Source organism: Fusarium mangiferae, assembly GCF_900044065.1.
Source record: "Fusarium mangiferae strain MRC7560 genome assembly, contig: FMAN_scaffold021, whole genome shotgun sequence".
Lineage (NCBI taxonomy): Eukaryota > Fungi > Ascomycota > Sordariomycetes > Hypocreales > Nectriaceae > Fusarium > Fusarium mangiferae.
In genome coordinates, this window is record NW_024573941.1 from 144665 (window position 1) to 162870 (window position 18206).

The 18206-nt window shown below is 49.4% G+C and overlaps 7 protein-coding genes across 7 annotated transcripts; 2 read left to right on the forward strand and 5 right to left on the reverse strand.

Moving 5' to 3' along the window:
* Window positions 1-18: 18 nt before the first annotated feature.
* FMAN_09719 (uncharacterized protein) lies at window positions 19-5940 on the forward strand (the record flags this gene model as incomplete). Its single annotated transcript, XM_041825390.1, has 7 exons — window positions 19-308; window positions 355-619; window positions 794-859; window positions 909-1142; window positions 1201-1312; window positions 1368-5629; window positions 5680-5940. The coding sequence occupies 7 exons, from the start codon at window positions 19-21 to the stop codon at window positions 5938-5940; spliced, it is 5490 nt and encodes a 1829-aa protein (XP_041690775.1).
* Window positions 5941-6126: 186 nt separating this feature from the next.
* Window positions 6127-7820, reverse strand: FMAN_09718 (uncharacterized protein; the record flags this gene model as incomplete). The annotated part of the gene is made up of 5 exons (XM_041825391.1): window positions 6127-6417; window positions 6477-6725; window positions 6775-7040; window positions 7092-7561; window positions 7609-7820. 5 exons carry the CDS (start codon window positions 7818-7820, stop codon window positions 6127-6129), a joined length of 1488 nt encoding a protein of 495 aa, XP_041690776.1.
* A 375-nt stretch (window positions 7821-8195) lies between these two features.
* On the reverse strand, window positions 8196-10385 carry FMAN_09717 (uncharacterized protein; the record flags this gene model as incomplete). Its single annotated transcript, XM_041825392.1, has 7 exons — window positions 8196-8291; window positions 8346-8963; window positions 9013-9073; window positions 9122-9437; window positions 9492-10021; window positions 10075-10196; window positions 10248-10385. 7 exons carry the CDS (start codon window positions 10383-10385, stop codon window positions 8196-8198), a joined length of 1881 nt encoding a protein of 626 aa, XP_041690777.1.
* A 262-nt stretch (window positions 10386-10647) lies between these two features.
* FMAN_09716 (uncharacterized protein) lies at window positions 10648-11583 on the reverse strand (the record flags this gene model as incomplete). The annotated part of the gene is made up of 1 exon (XM_041825393.1): window positions 10648-11583. The coding sequence occupies one exon, from the start codon at window positions 11581-11583 to the stop codon at window positions 10648-10650; it is 936 nt and encodes a 311-aa protein (XP_041690778.1).
* Window positions 11584-12131: 548 nt separating this feature from the next.
* FMAN_09715 (uncharacterized protein) lies at window positions 12132-13103 on the forward strand (the record flags this gene model as incomplete). Its single annotated transcript, XM_041825394.1, has 1 exon — window positions 12132-13103. The coding sequence occupies one exon, from the start codon at window positions 12132-12134 to the stop codon at window positions 13101-13103; it is 972 nt and encodes a 323-aa protein (XP_041690779.1).
* A 69-nt stretch (window positions 13104-13172) lies between these two features.
* On the reverse strand, window positions 13173-15259 carry FMAN_09714 (uncharacterized protein; the record flags this gene model as incomplete). The annotated part of the gene is made up of 4 exons (XM_041825395.1): window positions 13173-14482; window positions 14530-14831; window positions 14880-15032; window positions 15087-15259. The coding sequence occupies 4 exons, from the start codon at window positions 15257-15259 to the stop codon at window positions 13173-13175; spliced, it is 1938 nt and encodes a 645-aa protein (XP_041690780.1).
* Window positions 15260-15804: 545 nt separating this feature from the next.
* On the reverse strand, window positions 15805-17556 carry FMAN_09713 (uncharacterized protein; the record flags this gene model as incomplete). Its single annotated transcript, XM_041825396.1, has 3 exons — window positions 15805-16986; window positions 17042-17367; window positions 17424-17556. 3 exons carry the CDS (start codon window positions 17554-17556, stop codon window positions 15805-15807), a joined length of 1641 nt encoding a protein of 546 aa, XP_041690781.1.
* Window positions 17557-18206: the final 650 nt, after the last annotated feature.

The following is an 18206-nucleotide window of genomic DNA, read 5'->3' on the forward strand; positions in this document are numbered from 1 at the left end:
AACACTGCCAAATCTGACATGTCTGACTCGGAGTCCGTTTCCGGGTCCTCTTCGGGCGATGAGGTCCCGTCTCGACGTTCATCTGTGCAGCATCAAGATGAGAACCAAGTTAAGTATATCGACAGTACTGAGAACTCAAAGATACAGATTGAAGAGAGATGTGAAGATATCAGAGATGAAGCCCCGAATTTCGAGCTTACCCAACCGACAGAAGCTGACACCAAGGCTGAAGTCTTACACCTTGTATGGCAAGAGTCGCCGTCAGACAGTGATACAAGTGCTCAGGCTGCTGAAGCACGACTTATAGAGTAGGTCTCGCACCAACGCCAGGCCTCCGATACTGATGATCTACAGTTTCATCGTTATACCAGGAGTGTATGCAAAGTGGACTGACAACGAGTTTGGGCCGAGCCCTGGATCTGGAAGCTCAGCTTGGGTTACTAAATTCGCTGAGGAAGGCTGGGAGAAGCCCAAGAACGCTCACAGCAGCTGCCGGGTGTTTCGATTTGATTATGACTCTTCCGAAGTCTTCTCTGGTCAGAGATCTCGAGAGGCAATCCATCGGGTTGCCTTAAGATTGCTCAATGAGCTACGCTCAAAGCGTTCTGGCGAGATCAAGGTATGGGATGACTCATCATCTTAACACGGTTTTCAGTCTGACATGGAGACCTACATATAGAAACGTCTGATATACTTCATCACTCATGATATCGGAGGTACTATTGTTAAAGATGCAAGTTCTGAGGCTTTTTGAAATGCTGAGAGTTGTGTAACTTCTACTGACCAAGCTAAGGCTCTCATTACAGCTTCCCTCGATAGGAGCTCATGGCAAGACATATCAGAGATGACACGAGCCTTGGTTAGTAGCCCGATGTATCATACAATTTACTTGATCTGACAAACTATAGGTCTTCAACGGCTGTCCACACCGCCAGAGAGACACTGCCGACATGGAAACGAGGCTAGCTAGCTTTCTCTATACCAACTACTCTCAGGACTCCGGAAAACCACGACCTTCACTGAAATCAATATCAGGGCTCACCAAAGCCATTATCCAAGTGAATGGGCTCTTTGTAACTTCACATATCGCGCTGCGCAGCTGGATAATAAATTTGCACTCTCACGGACTAAACAGCAATGGGGTGAGTGGTTCAACATCAGACGCAGTCTCCGTATAACCCGAGACTGACTTGAGATCAGGGTTTCGACGCTTACTGTGCGACGTTGGGCATACCGTTGGAGAAAAGATTGACAGCACCAACCGGAACGGACTATTCTCCTCTTACTACGTATCTTGCCAAGATAGAGCCAGGTATATTCAAGAGGCTCGGTCATCGCTTTATGAGTATTGCTAAGTGTCTTATCAGATGTGCGGGAGCCGAAAGAATCCATCGGAGCCCGGCAGTATTCCCAAGAGAGAAAGCTTCTTGCTCTGGCGTCTCCAATCTATCCACTTCGAAACAAAGTTGAATTCAACCCCTTGGCCGATCTACCAGCTTATCAATCCTGGTTGAACAGCCCTTGTCCTCAAATACTCTATCTCCACGGTAGCCACCGGGTTAGGGATGTGGCCGAGAGCGTGTTCTATGCACTCGAAGACGAAGCCACAAAAGTGAAACGACGTGCAAACGTTCTATACTTCTCTTTCGATAGGTTCGACGTGCGTGCCGATAGTATTCGGGACATGATAGCTACTTTCTTGGCGCAAATCTGTAACCATCACCCGAAACTCGGACCTGCTATCAATCGACTGTGCAGCCAGATCGAAAATGAGAGGGGATGGACTGAGACAGACCTGATTCAGTTCTTTGAGATGTTCAGAATCTCAGCAGAAGTCGAGCAGACGATGATTGTTATCAATCATTTCGACGACTGCACTAAGAGTTCACGCAAGAGGTTTCTGGATCACATCACTGACAAGTATTACAATGACGAGACCCCCTGGAAGATTGTCGTTACAAGTCATGAGCCGGGTGCTCTGAGTGAAGAGCTGTCGGGTCCTTTTTGTGTGCCTATCGATATATCTTCCGGGGAGTTGGGAGACCTTGATGCGGATGGCTTCGAAAACGACATTCAAGCACTGATAAGCTCAAGGGGGGATCTGACTCTCAACGGAGAGCAGATACTCGAGGAGCTGCGGTTCATGGAAAAGTTAGACCCTCCGGTGCGCCATATTCTATGTGAACAGCTCAGAATTCGGGAAGAATGGCCCGACGAGATGTCGACTGATGATACTCTTGGCTTATTGAGCATTTCAAAACAAGTGGCGGAGGGCGACAGGGCTATGGTATCTGTGCTGAATGCAGTGCTCACGCAATATGTCGACAGGAAATCCCTCGAGTGCCTTTTCTCTTGGCTCCTATATGCTGTCAGGCCACTCACTATCTGGGAGCTTGCCACTGTCCTCTCGTTTTCAGACGAAAGGGAAGGTAATAAAGTGTCTCCAAGCTTCATGGCTGTTGACCGGCTCCTTGAAAAGATTGAGAAGGACTTTGCTGGTATTCTTGAGGTGAATCACAACGAGGTCAGGTTTAAACACCCCTGCTTCCACGAAATCATGGTCAATGGTGATGCTTCAGTACAGAACGCCGAAGATAAGGATTATCTGTGGAACAAGATCAAAGGCAAAGCTCATCATCTCATTCAAAGCATGTGTCTAGACTACCTATCCAGACACACTGTTCAAGAGTATGTCAGAGAGACCTTTGCAGTTGCAGACTCAGCAACTTTCGAGACACCACCTTTCCCAGACCGCACAAACCTTGCTTCATATGCCATACAGGCTTGGGCACATCACTATTCTCTCAGCTCCCCTCTTCCAGACATATCCACCTTGTCATCGAAAAAGGACCTGGTTCAGACCCTCGCCAAAGCCCAGTGGTGTTTATCTAACCCTGCCACCAGACGCTCTCCCTGCTTCCAGTCTCTGTTCCCAATCTTTGCTGGACTTGGCCTCGATAATGTGGTGGAGCCACTAGGTAGTGACGATGCGTTGCGAGGTCTTATCGAAGCAGCAAGTAAAGGACAGAAACAAGTGGTCGAGGATCTTCTTGGTGAATACGACTTCACCCCCGAGGAGACATGGGATGTTCTCAAGGCCGCAAGCTCCTCTGGGAGCGAGGAGCTGATGAAAGCCCTGCTGGAAAAGATAGAGGCCAAGGGGAAGATACCTGACAACTTTGAGTGGCCGCCTGTTTTGATCTATCGGGCTGCCAATCTGGGTCTAGAGGGGTTTGCCGAAAGAATACTCAGTCTTGGATGTCCCGCAGACCCCGACGTCGATTGGAGGAACGAGACATCCATGCAGGCATCCCCTCTATATCAGGCAGCCTGTCATGGGCATACAAATACAGTCCGAGTTCTGTTGAAGCACGGTGCCGATACGAAGTACACGAGCCTTTCTGGAAGAAACCCGCTTCACAAGGCTGCCCTTGAAGGTCACACCGAGACCGTCAAAAGCATTTTGGAAGAGTCACGGGTCAATATTGACTGTGCTTCTGAGTCAAACTTCACTCCCTTATATCTCGCAGTGCTTGGCGGTAACCACAGCACAGTGAAACTGCTATTGGAGAAAGGTGCAGACCCAAATATGGGCATCTCAGATTCTCACACTGGGGATGATCAGTGGACGCCTTTGCATGCGGCGACCGATGACGGTTTCATGAAGTGCATCAGGCTACTTATAGACTACAGAGCCAATCCAAACATTCCTGGGCCGTCTGGACCTCCGTTACATTGGGCAGTTACTCATGCTCGCGTCGATATCCTCGATATGCTTCTCGATGCTGGAGCTGGTCCCTTGGCTGGAATCCTTAAGAAGCCTCTCTTAGTCACAAGCGTCGAGCCAGAGCTAAAAGAAGCTGGTCTTGGTATGCTGCAGAGACTTCTGGAGCTCAAATTAGACGTCAACTGTAAGGACCGTGAGGGCAACACGCTGCTCACCACTCTGATATACTCGTATGCAAACAAACCAGCCAACGAATCTGTCCAAAGAGAGAAGGCTCTGAGAATGCTGATAGAAAATTCAGCTGACCCCAACCTGGCCACCGACGACATGTGGACACCATTGCAATATGCTGTCATAATGAAACAGTACAATGCGGTCGAAATGCTCCTGGAAGCAGGTGCTGATCCGAACATAGCCTATAAAGAGAACCAGGCACCACTTTGCTCTGCGCTTGAGCAGCCCAAGATAGCCCGCCTGTTACTCGATAAAGGTGCAAACCCCAACGTTGGATTCTCCCGCGGGTTCACTCCCCTCACATACGCTGCATGCTTTGGTCACCAGGATGCTGTGGAGGTACTTCTTGAGTACAGAGCGACTGTTGATCTTGAGTATGGCTTTGGAGTTGATGAGCCTTTTAACAATTGGCTCAAGGGCTGGACTCCCCTTATGTGCGCTACATTTCAAGGTCACCATGGAATCGTTCGGATGCTTGCTGAAGCTGGGGCGGAAATGAGTCGACGAGACAAGGAGACAGGGAGGTCAATTGTTCACCTTGCAATATTTGGCGGAACCCTTTCCACTATCTTGGAATTCCCTTCGAGGATTGATCTAAACGCGACAGCGGATAATGGCCTAGGAGCCCTTCACTATCGCGATCTCAAGATCCAAAACCTCAAGCAGCTAGTCAATGCTGGAGCAGACATTGAGATTGGGGCCGGAGAAAGACCTACTCCCCTGCACGTATACGCAGACTGTGACTTTGAGAAGGTGAGATTCATGGTCAACCGCGGAGCTAATGTCAACTCACTATGCCCACATCACGGTTCACCTCTACATCAAGCTTGCAGAGCAGGTCGATTTGATATCATCAAATTCCTTGTTGAGCATGGTGCCAACGTGAATGCAACTGAAGACTTCCTGGGCACGCCTTTGCAAGCCCTATTTCTTTCTCAGAGTCCAATCGACGCGTTAGAACATGAGAACATAGTCCGCTACCTTTTGTCTCAACATGCAGACGTTACTGTCAAAGCTGGTATTTGGGGCTATGCGATTAACTCGGCTGCTCTCGGAAGTCTGCCACCTATCATCAGCCTCGTTCTTGACCAAGAAAACGCTACGGTTAATGTAAAGGATGATATGGGCCGCATGCCTATACATTTGGCGGCCTGTAACGGTTTGGCCAACTTCGAAGCTATTCTGGAGCGAGGGGGCGACATACATGCCAAAGATAAACAAGGACGTACGCCGCTACACTGGGCTGCCCAAACAGGAAAACTCCAAGTTGTCAAGAAGATCATCTCACTAATGGGTGCCAAGTTGGATGTTGATGTCCCAGATATTGATGGTTGGACACCTCTTTGTTGGGCACCTCGCTACGGTTTACCACTACTCAAGCCAGAAAATGTGGGAGAGCCGCCACTGAGTGCTGATGTCGTGAGACTTCTCATTGAGCATGGGGCTAAGACAGATGTGATAGTCAAACAGGGAGAAGAGGCGTGGACTCCCTTGACAATTTCTCAATATCACAGAAGTGATCCAGATGTTGTATCATTATTGTATAGTCGCAGTTCAACAGACGCGGACAATAGTGAGGACACCCCTGAGGAAATAAAGAAGAAGTCAAAAGCTGCATCAAAACTAGGAGTACAACAGGGGGATTCCTACTGTGACTATTGCTTATCGGTTAGTTCTTGGGATCCGTCTCTCAAACATCAGCTAATCTCGATTTACAGCGCATTTTTGGGTTTTATTGGGTTTGCGATACGTGCAAAGGGTTGTGCTTCTGTCATAAATGTTACCAGCACGTTGGTATTCTTCATCCGGGGCATGTCGACTTCACACAAAAAGGCGAAGAAGAATATGAGGAGGGTGAACAGGACGTTTCAGCAACAACTACTTCTGGTTCATCAGACACATACTCCAACTCTGAATCTGACTCTGATTCTGGCTCCAACCACTCAGAAGCGGGGGAAAATAACGAGGAGAGTTCTTAGGATGGATTGGCTCGAAGGGAACGAAGAGCTGTGGGTGTATGTGATTGTATTCCTTCAAATGCCCACGGGACACCAATGAATAAATGATCTTACGTAAAGGTTGATTGATACGTACAGCAGATAACCAGCTCTACACTCATGGTGATCGTGTCCGATGCTCTAACGGCTGAAGTGTCTTGAAACCCACTAGCCAGCAAATCTCCAACCTTCAGGCTCACCAGCTGCATCCTCTGCAGCTTTCAAGGCCTTGTTCTTCTTAGCCACGTACCACTTTGTGATGAGAACAAAGACCACAACCAGGCCACAACCTGTGATGATAACGCCGCCTCCAGTCTGATAGTAAGGTTCCTGGTTTCGGAGGAAGAAGTATGGTGTGAACCAATGGGAAACAGACGAAACACAGTTGGCGTAGGCGATGAGGGCAGCGCGCTTTGTACGGGGACGAGGGACAACAGTTGTCTCCCAAGAGATTTGGATCTAAGGATGAGTTAGTGAACTGCCTTACTGTGGGTGATTATATAGGGGAGAGAACTTACGTTAAGACCAACGAACGGACCAACAACGAGCAGGATCATACAAAAGTATCGGGCGCCGACATTGAGAGTGGTGATCATGACAGCGCAGCCAATTAGAGTAAGAAGGATAGGAACGATGATGTGGTAACCGTGTTCCAATCGACGGCCAGAAGACCACGAGATGCCCATCATCACAAGAAAGGCGATAATAGGAGGAGGAGCCTGAATGAGGTAGGTAGTGGTACCGGAGAATCCGAGGGTAGCGACAATCTTGCATCACTGTTAGTATGTGTGAGAACAAGGACCAAGTATTGCTCACTGATGGGAAGAAGTCCTTGTATGACTGAGCGATGATTAAGAAGAAGTGGATAGCGGCGAAGAGATGGGCAAATGGCTCCTTCATGCACATCCAGAAACCATCCCAGTAGCCGCCAGCATCATCTTCAGCAATGCCACCAGCAGAAACAGTCTGACGATATTGAGCCATAGCGGCCTCTTCCTCAGTGATGAAGTATGTGCCCGTGGAGTCAGGGAAGTTGGGGATGAACCAGAAGCTCACGAGAGCCACCAAGATACTAACAGCACCTGGATGAACAATTAGCGATGTAAACTGTATTGTCGTGCTTGACGACATACCTTCGAGAAGCAGGAACCATTTCCAGGCTCGGAGATTCGCGACGCCCTCCATGTTAGTCAAGATACCAGCAGCTAAAAGACCCGAAAGAGCCTGAGAGATGGTATTTCCCGCATGCCAGATACCCATCCTCATAGGGGACTCATGCTTGGTATACCAGGAAGAAGTCATGAGAGACACAGCAGGTACAAAAGGTCCTTCAGTGAAGCCAATAAGGAAGCGGCAGAGACAGAAGCCCCATCCTGCAGTAACAGCAGGCATACAAATGGTCACGCACGACCAGACAAGCATGCAGCTAGGGAGGAGGATTCGAGGGGTTCCCTTGGCGAGGATAACGTTGGCGGGGATTTGAGAGAGGATGTAGCCCACGTAGAACATGGAGATGCCCGTAGACCAGACTGTATCTGTCATGTGAAGATCTTCTTGCATGCCGGCCAGTCGAGCGTTGGGGACGTTGATTCGATCGAGATAACTGCATCAGTTAGTAAGAGAAACGTGAGTGAAGATAGAATGACTTACTTCATCAAAAGCATGGCTGTGACCATGGGAAGAAACTTCCAGTCGAGCTTGCGAACCAGAGATTTCTCAATGGCAGCTCGTTCCTCTGGAGTCTTGTCCTTGATGAGCGGATAGTGCTCGAGGATCTCATCTCGCACAGGAGCGACCTCCTCATACTCGACATCTCGTTTGATGTCAAAAGACCCAGGTTTTGAGTGAACGGAGCCAGTCATGTTGATGGCAGAACTATGTCTCTCGAAAGGGTTTCAGGAACAATTCAGCAGTGATAAGGTTGAATGGAGAGAGAGTGCTGATGATCATTCCAACAACCGTGGGTATCGTACACTTTTATACATCCCAATCTTTACCCCAACCTGGACAAGTTCTTCCAAGAATGCCAAGATGTTGCAACTCCAGTATGTCTTTCTCGCTCTTTCATCCGAGCTCACTACCGCGGTCTCCCCGCATCCCCGCGTTTGTGGAATAACCTTACAAGTTAGAGTGCGACGTTCGCGGGGGCTAGCGTTCGGACTTCACCCGTCGGCTAGGTTCCGCCAATGAAAGCTTCATGATTCGGGACCGACGGACTTGGCCCGGGGGCTGGGCGATCAAAGCGAGTTACTGATTGCTCCTGATGAGGAAAAGCGCTGCACTATACGACGTAGATGACTTGGGATTTCGGGGGGTATGAAGTCCTGGTAATTCTGCGAGTGTTAACCATATTTTAAGCATATCTACTTTGGGGAAAATGACCTTACCTGCAGGCTGCCCTGTCCCTCCATCATCTTGGTAGACAGTGACAGGAGAAACTGCTGGAAGATGCTCAATGCGGAGAACTTGGATGAGCACTGTGTGAGAAGTATAGAGGCCTTGCTCACTACCTCGAACGTTTGCGTCAAGCCTGTTTGGTTCGGCTGTGGTGCGTGCTGAACCAGACAGACATACGCCACAGCAGCTGCCAAGATATCATATGCGTCTAGGAAAGATACCGTGGTGCCGCTCCCAGACCTACTATAGAGTTTCTCGATGAGTGCCTTGCAGCAACTGATCGTATCGGCTTCCACCTCGCCGTCACTCTCAGCATGGACTTCCGAGTTTGTCAGGCTCTGGTTGTTTGGTCTGACCATGAGGATCAGTGCCCTGCATGCTAACTGGTCCAGGTAGTCGAACTGAAGATTTGTTGGGGTAGTAGTGCCTCCGGCTTGTGGGGGAAACTCTCGCCAGAAGCAGAGGTTACTGTAGGAAAAGAGTGCGTTAGGCTGGTGACTTCCAAGTATATCTGAGATAAGCTGTGCATGGGTGACAAGATGCTTGCTCCAAGCGAGTTTATTCTTGGCTGACCCTGAGGCAGTCTCATCTTCTGTTATGTCTGGTACCTGTTCCGTCGTCAGTAATGGTCGTGTTGAGTCAAATTGGGCGTAATACTGCAACAGAGATGTCAACCTCAGTAATAGTAAATGGCCTACCCATCACAGATGATAGAGACCTACAGTATTCGTCAGTTCAATACATCAACCTAAGGCATTGAACCAACCTATCCCAAAGATACACGCTCCAAAATAGCCACTCAATCCGATACGTGCCCTCAGAATCTGATGTGTTCCTTGGCGGTACAGTTTTGTGCAAGCCTGCGGCAATGCAATTCGTCATGATGAAGCCCATGAGGTGCCACGTTGATCCACCTGAGGCACTAAACATTGAGAAGACTGCAAGCAAAAGCATGCAGTGCAGGGTGTCTAGGGGCTCTTGGGAGTGCAGAATGTAGGGCAACAGCTTAACAGCTGCAGCATGTAGATTGGTAGCCAGTGATGAAAGGCGACCAGCATCAGGTGACATGCTGATGCCTATTGCTATAGATAGGAATATATTGAAGCGAGGCAGTGCGGTTCTAGCGGGATCAATACCTTGGTTGCTCGTCTCCAGTACGGATTCGTACTGCTCAAAAAAGCGGTTTTCATCAATATGGGGGAGCCATACGCTCCAGTCCAGAAACCGCTGGAAGTGACTCAGTGTCAACTCACGTGTAAGTGGGATGAGCTGTTCGTCTATCACATACACCGGTTGCGATGACGAAGCCTTCGAAGGATCTCGACCATCTACAGCCAAGGCTGCCGATATTGACTCGATGATGGCGAGTTTGTGTGGCCTATCACCTGTATTCGTTCGAGACTCCGCCATGGCCTTATTAGACAAGAGGCCGATGGCGCTCATGGTGTCTTGGACACTTGACTGCTCCTCCCCATTGGCAGCGGTCTGTTCATTCACTGGGGCAGATGAGATAGATCCATAATTTGAGCGTCGGCGTTTTCCATTGATGGGCGAAACAGCATCTGCTGTGCCAAAGGAAGTATGTCTGGCTTGAACATGTTTTTGCTCGGCAACCTTTATCTTTTCTTCAAGTTCAGCAACACGACGTCTTAGAGACTCAACGTAACTAATAGGATTAGTAAATGATATGTAAACTGCGAAATCGTCGCTATCACATACCCATTGACTCTTGCGTGCGTCAAAGTAGTATCCTCAGCATTAAAGTCAAACTGCTGAGACCGAGCAATGCAATCAACGCCAAGATCTGCACATGAAGTACACGCCGGACGCAATTTATCGCACTAAGACAAATTAGCTAATACCCCAAAATGCCTGATAGTGACAAGTATCACCTTCTGTTTCCGCTTGAAGCACCGTTCACAAGCGAGACTGTTCTTCTGCGGAGGCTGGGACTGTGACGAACTGGGGCTGCTGGCCCGTGCAGGGCTTGGGAGTGACACGCGGGATAGTTCGCGCCAATCAGTTGCCATTTTGCATGTTTCTTGGATTGATCTGGAGGCGGAGAGAGATACGACACGGAGTGAGCCCGAGGGACGCGTTTGATCGGAGGGGAAGCTGGAGAAGACCCCAGATTTATCGGGCTTGATCCTATAGTCACGTGCGATTTGATCGAAAGTGGCCTAACTTAGTCTGGACGAGCTCCTACTGGGGCATGATGCGGAGAATTACACTTGAAATTAAACAAAACAACTATCTATAAACTATTTTGCGTATACAATATAAACTGGTTCCTTATGCTGCAACTGGGATGCCATTGGCGGCCCCATTTGTGATGCCGTTGCCATTCGTGACAGCCCCGTTCGTTGTACCGTTGGTAACACCATTAGCAGCCTTCTTCTCTACAGAGTGACCATTCGCCTGTTGCGACTTTACAACCGGAGCGTTCAAAGCAGCCATCTCAGTACCTCGCTTGGTAGCAGCACCAAGAAGTAGAGGACCATCAGTCGCAGCCATGACCCAACGAGCTCCCATCTTGCAGAACTTCTCAACAAGATCAAGACGAGCATGAAGACCACCAACACCCAGCCACTTTCCATGCTTCTTACAAGCGGCGATGGTACGCTCGTAAGCCTCAGTAACACGAGGGTTCTCGTAATCTCCAGGAATGCCCATCTCGGCAGTCAAATCATTTGTACCAATGAGAAGAGAGTCAACGCCTGGAAGAGCTGCAATCTCATCGACTAGCTCAAGAGCCTCAAGGGTCTCGATCATGGGGATGACCATGGTAGCCGCGTTTGTGACAGGGTTGGAAACCTTGGCGGGGATGGAGCGGAACTGATGATGGGGGAGACCGTTTGTGGAGGAACGGTGACCAATGGGCTGGAACTTGGCTGCGTTGACGACGTCTTGAGCGTCTTGTACAGAACGAATGTGAGGAACGATGATTCCGAGAGCGCCACCGTCCAGAATTCTTGAGACGAAGAAGGGGTCTTTGCTGGGGGCCCGAACGATGGGGGAGATGCCAGCGTAGAGAGCGGCGACGCAGAGTTGGTTTGTTGTCTCGAGATCAAAGGAGGAGTGCTCCATGTCTACGAGGATGCCATCGTAGCCAGCTGTCTTAGCCATGCCGGCGATTTCGATGGACTTGACGAGCTTGATGCTCATTGTGTAGGCGACTTCATCGCGGAGAAGCTTCTCTCGCATGGGGTGGGGAATAGGTGCAGCCATTGTGAGAGTATTGGATTGATTGAACGAGTTGGACTGGTGTATTGGAGTAGGTGATAGTGGGGATTGGGGATTGGAGATGCTGGTGCTTGATGAGGATAGAAGCGGTCAAGGTGGTTTCTCCAGCATATTAATATACACTTCTCCAAGATCACAAAGAGTCATTTTTCTTCCTCAAGACTCAGATGCAGGATAAGTCCTTCTCCGCGTCCGATCTCGTTCCCCCATCAATTGCCTTCACGCAAATTCAAGGACGGAAGCCGATTGTTGGAGCCGAGAAGATCGTGGGGTCGGAGCGGGGCCGCATGCAACCCCGAAAAGTCATCGGACATTGTCCATCTCACATCGGCATGAAGCCTACGGATAACGGATGCCGCAAAACGGAACAGAAAAAAGAGAAATGATTCACCGGTTTGATCCCGCGGGAGTCACAGGAGCTGGAGTTCGCCTCGAGGGAGATACATAAAAGTGCAAGACTTAAGCCTCTTGTTCTCCAGACAAACACGACCCCACTATCATCACCTTGCATCAGAACTCTCACCTCATTCACCATGGCACCAAGCGCTGTAACAGACACTCCACCAGAGAGTCTCTCTTCTGGGAAGCCAACAGTCTATGTTATGGACGCATTCCACCCTCAAGTTATGGCATACTGCCAAGAGAACTTCAACGCCATTACTCCCGACAACCCCAAACATAGCCAGTGGAGGCAAGAAGCACGCTACCTCCTCATGAGATCCTCTCGTCTGACTGCAGAGGATGTCAAGGCTTGTCACAACTTGATCGCCATCGGCAAGCAAGGCGTTGGCATTGACAAGATTGACGCTGATGCCTGCGCTGCTCGGGGGATCAAGATCTTCAACACTCCTGGTGTTAACGCCCGTGCAGTTGCTGAGCTTGTGTTGACGCTGGCTACTGCATCTGCTCGCCAGGTTGGCTCTATTGTTGCCAAGCAGTCTTCGGGTATCCTTGTACCCAAGGAGAAATGCTCTGGCTTAATTCTGCATCGCAAGACGATCGGCATTCTCGGCATGGGCAACATCGGCAAATGCGTTGCCAGTATCTTCCGAGGCGCTTTTGAAGCAGATGTTATTTCCTATGATCCCTTCCTCCCTGCCGACGCCTGGGCCGATATTCCTCATCAGCGAGCCAGTTCTGTTGAAGAGGTTTTGGAGACTTCAGATGTCATCACCGTTCACATGCCTCTTACTCCACAAACAAGAGACCTCATTAGCTATTCTGAGATGAAGAGGATGAAGCGGACAGCTATTGTCATCAACACCGCACGTGGAGGTATCGTCAACGAGCATGATCTCAAGCGCGCATTATCAGAAGGTCTCATCTGGGGTGCTGGTCTTGATTGTCATGAGGAAGAACCACCAAGCTATGAGAGGTATCACTCACTTTGGGAGGTTGGAGCTGTTAGTACGCCTCATATTGGAGCTGCGACGGCGGAAACACAGATGCAAACGGGAATGGCAGCAGCGAGATATTTGTTGGAGTTTGCGCTAAACAACCCATGAAGATAGCAGAGGCCATTTCAAGTCATAGATCATTTCACAAGAATACGATTAATAGTACCAAGTCCTTTTCTAAAACTCAAAACCGTCCCAAACACTAGGGTTCGTAGGATCTCCATAAACATATTGACCCAGCGCAGACTCCATATTCCATAATGAATCATAGTTCAACAGCGCCCAATTGACCGACGATCCATCTTGATACTCCTCAGATATATCGTTCCCATCTTGTCCTGGAACAGCAAACTGGCTCACCGGGTCCATTAGACCCGATCGCGACTGCAAGCCCTGGTCGAAGAACTGGCGATTCGCTGAGAAGTCTGGCATATTTCCCAAGGAGTTGGGTAGAGTATTCGTACCCAGATCTGGAGAGAAACTTCGCCCGTTGAAGGTGCTCATATCGTTGGAGAAGCCCATGGCTGGACCAACTGGGAGGCTGGCGGGCATATTTGGCACGTTCGGCCACAGCCGTTGTGATACGTCTCTGTGTAGAGCTTCAAAGACAGACACATAGCTCTTTGCGTCCGGGAGCTGTCGGGCAACGCTGTTCAACAGCTCTTGACATCGGAGTAATCCTTGATGGGATGCACGCATGTCTTCCAGAGTAAGCTTCTTGGATACGGAAATGCAGTACATGACCGACAACGCAGCTGTGAAGAGCATGTGAAAGTAGCTCCGTGTATGTGTCATCATCTCTCGCTTCTGGCATATAATGTGATATTTCTCAATAGTCTCCAGCGCTGATCTGAGAAAGACTGTCAGGATTTCTTTTGGTGGAGATCCATTGACCTTTGGGACAAGATCGATAGCACGACGGAGGACAGATAGTCTCTCACGGGCGATGAGCAAGTCGTACCACTCTTGTGTTTCGTACAGACAACTCGGTTCCTGTATGATAGGGTTGCTGTTTCTCCAGTCTTTCAACTCCCTAAACAGCTTTGTCATGACAACGTGAATGTGACCCGCGAGCAAGTGCTTTGATCTGGTATTCGAGATCTTCCGCCTCAGCTTGGAGAATTCAGTCTGTATATGAGACGATATCTGCCTCAGCCGCACAGAGATAAAGAAGACGGTCATTTCGTTTTGAACATTGGGTTCCCGAGTGTAACTGAACGAGTCGAGGCTTTGCACATTCTGACTGGCTGCTTCGAGTTCCTCGTCGCTGACTTCAACTGGGAACTTTGTCTCGATGTCTGCGTCATCAATCAAAAATGGTCGGTCTAAAGTTGTCGAGCTATACCGGTCGATTAGATAGAACTGCCAGAATACTCTCCGTCTGAGCTGTGTTTGCAGGAGATCACCTCGAACATCGGTGCCGTTGTGAAGGCCAAGTTCGATGCAGAGACGTCCGCAGAGCCGAACGACGTCCCAGATGGAAGTACCTACGAAGCTGTCAGCATTGTGCACGATCAAGGTCATGCTAACGAACCGATCGGATGGTAGATGCCGAGTCTACATATCAGCAGCAGATCTTGAACAGAATCGAGGCCCCGGGTCAGAAAGTCGCCGCCGAGATGTTGTAGAGCTGCATTATAGTATGCTTCTGGGTGTCGATGGTGAAGCTTATTGCGGTACGGCAAAACAGCCCCAATAGCACATATCATGAAGGCTCTGAATAGGTCATGGCTTGAGGCTTTGGCGGAGGTGCCCTGGCCATTGAAGAGACGTTGATGCAGTGCCCAGATACTTCTACGGAGGAGAAATGGGTTTTGTATGTGTGCCCAACTCAAGCTGCAGTACCATTAGTCAATGACTCAAGATTGGATCGGTGTAACGGACTATTTTTCGAACAGCATTTGTGTCTCTACTGCGGATGGCAGAGAGCACGGCGCTATCGAGACTTCATCGGTACCTGGTGCATCAGCCAATGTTCTGAGTAAAGTCGCATGTGACTTTCTCCAGTTTGCGTCAGAGAACAAATGCGCGATAAAGCTATCAGAAAATGTTAGCTGACACTTCCTTGAGGAATAGCACTGTGACACAAACCTCAGGCTTGCGCCCTCGCGTGTAGCGGGAGAAGATGCTGCTATCGACCTCACGGTATGCCTGTCATCTGGACTCGAGGTATCCACCGTGCTTGGGTCAGTGACTGCGATTGACTCAAGTTCTTGAAGCCTGTTGGACAATTCCTGCTCCTTTCTCTCGAGCTCATAGATCATGCTACATTATAACTATTGTCAGAATGGGTAAGATGAGGCATTATTAGAGACCTACGCTCGCGACAACGGGCCATTATTGTCGGAGTCAATACACGCGACAAGACATTCTTGTCCATTCCGTGTACAAAGAGAGCAACTTGGCCTATTATTATCACACTGAATTTTTTTCCATCAGCAAGGTAATTGAACGTGCAACTACCAAGTCTAACCTTTGTCTTCTTCTGGGCGCAAGATTGACAGGCTGGGAGTCTTGGGAGACGCGACATCCTCTTCCTTACACGATTGGCTGGGACCAAAGCTGGGGTTGTTGGAAGACAAAATCTGGGGAGCGACTTGGTATAGATGCTCTTATGAGGAGTTTACGGAAATAGAGGGGATGAATCACGTGCTGCACCCCGCAAAATGTTCACTAGAGTAGGAATAAGTCAAGTTTGGCGTGTTTTGAGGTACCAATATTTGCTACAGCTAAAATATTATTTACAGAACCATCAACCTAAAAGCTTCACTATAGTAATCCCATCCTAAAGGTTCTCTTTTCTAGATACTTAATATCTGTTCTCGACATGTTTTGAGACTACAGACTCCTGATCTTTCATCTCAGGCTCGAGGATCTCGCGAGCCGCAGGCTTCAAATCATCCGCAGTAGGGTAGGCGATCTTATGCACCGTGTACCAGGGTCTCTCGAACAATTTATCCATGCTCTCCAAAGATCGACCAGAGGTCTCAGGCATAGCAAAATAAACATAAACAAGAGAGACAGTGCAGATACTAAGGAAGAACATAAAAGCTCCATAACGCTGAGTCGCTGCCAAGAGGGACGGCATCGCACGTGAGCAACCGAAATACATGGCCCAATGAACAGCCATAAGGATGGAAACGTTGATAGAGCGAATTCTAAGAGGAAAGACTTCGGCTGAGACGAGATAGGGAATGGAGAACCAGCCGATGGACCAAGCGATGGCGTGGATGTAGATAGCCGCAATAGCTGCGCGACTAGCGGCCATGGCAGATGAGCTTGCCTCAATCTTCTCGGGAGTCCAGCCATTGGTGACCTTTAGGTAAGCACCGACGAAAGCCAGAGTAAAGATCTGCATGGTGATACCCGTCATGAGAGATCGACGTCTGCCGATGAAGTCGATGACAAACACAGAGAAGATGAGGACCGACACAAACTTCAAGATGGCGTAGCAGCCAGTTGCAAGGAAGCGAGCTTCAGTGCCCTCAATGCCCAGATACCCAAAGATAGTAGGGCTGTACTGAGTGATGGCGTTGGCGCCTGACCACTGTCCAAAGACATGACAAGCAAACATGAGAACAAAGCGTCGTCGGTTAGAAAGATCCGTGAATGTCTCCTTGATCAAGTCCCAAGTATTGGCACCAGAAACAATCTCAATCTCATGGTTCAGCTGGCTCTCAATACCCTGAAACTCAGATTGAACATAAGGATGATCTTCTGGAAGTCCTCGGAATCGAGACAGCGTTGCAAGTGCTTCTGTTCTCTTGTTCTGGCTGAGCAAGAAGCGAGGAGTTTCGGGAGTGAAGAATGTGCCGACACCCCAGATGAGAGCTGGGATGAGCTGAAGTGCGGTAGGGAGCTGCCATTGCAGGTTTGTTCCGGCGTGGTATTTGGTGACACCGTAGTTGAAGAAGAAACCGAAGACGACGCCGAGCTGTTGACAGCAGGTGTATTGGAGAGTCAAGAGACCACGGATAGGTTGAGGTGAGATCTGAAAAAAGCTACGGGTTAGTCGGAGACCGTAAAGAGTCAAGGAGAAGGCATACCTCTGCGATGTAGACCGAAGGCAAGACAGTTGTCGCGCCAATGCCAATACCAGCAATGACACGAGTGGCATAAAGAGCACCAAGATTTCCACTACTGAATGTCTGACCAAAGATACCAGCCATATAGACAACAGTGAAAAACTGAAAGGTGCGAGTTCGGCCAAGACGCTGGGTGAGCCAAACACAACCCAGACATCCAAAGACAGCACCAGCCGTAGCGATAGCCACGATCCAGCCTTTTGTGTTTGCATATTCATGATCGGTCTGGTTATCGATTCCGAAACGCTCTTTGAAGACCTCCATGATGACGAGGGAGGCAATGTTTCCTGCATCGATGCTAAGTGATTAGTTGGAGTTGGCGGCGGGTGGATGTGAGACTAACCTTCATCGAAACCCTTGGCGACACCAGAGAAACTCCAGATGCAGGTGCACGCAAGGAGATACCAGTTGAAGATCTCCTTGGGACTGTCTTTGATGGCCCGTCTCGTGGCCTTGATCATATTCGGTCTCGCCATGTTGAGCTGAGTGTACGGGTGAAGGATAGGTGAATGAGAAGGAAGATAGGAGCTTGGAGCTGAGGAAACAAGATTATGAACAGGAGAAAGGGGGCTAATTATATCCTACCCAGACTCGCAGAGAGCCTTTCCCCAGAGAGTCAACGGGGATCGCCGATTCCAAGCGTGGAGAAAAAATGTAACGCTCACGTCGCGGAGAAAAAAGGCGGGGATAATCTTGGTTCCCCGAGATTCGAGTCTTCCCCAGACCTCGGAGTGGGCCCCTTGTTTAGCGTGGAGTCAAAGTGTCATCGGAGCTTGTCCTAGTGTTATCGGGCTGGACCCGGAGGAGGTTTCGGAGCGTAGATTTGAGGAAGTTGCTGACAGAGATGGGTTACCCCTCGTCACGAGTCAATCATAGTGTTACATTGGAGAACGCCCCGGCAAACGATCCGGTAAGTTGCGCCGACAGATGGGATGAGTTAAGCTGGCGCTGGTGGGTTGAGTCAGAGTGTGCGGAGATGATACCATGTCATGAAGTCTTGAGCGAACTGACATTGAGGATTACGGTGAGGGTGTTATGAAACTGGCGCTCAGACTGTTGATTGAATTGCGCAGATTGCCTCTAGGAAGCTACCGTGAGTCTGGACTCTTGAGTCATCGCCTTGTTT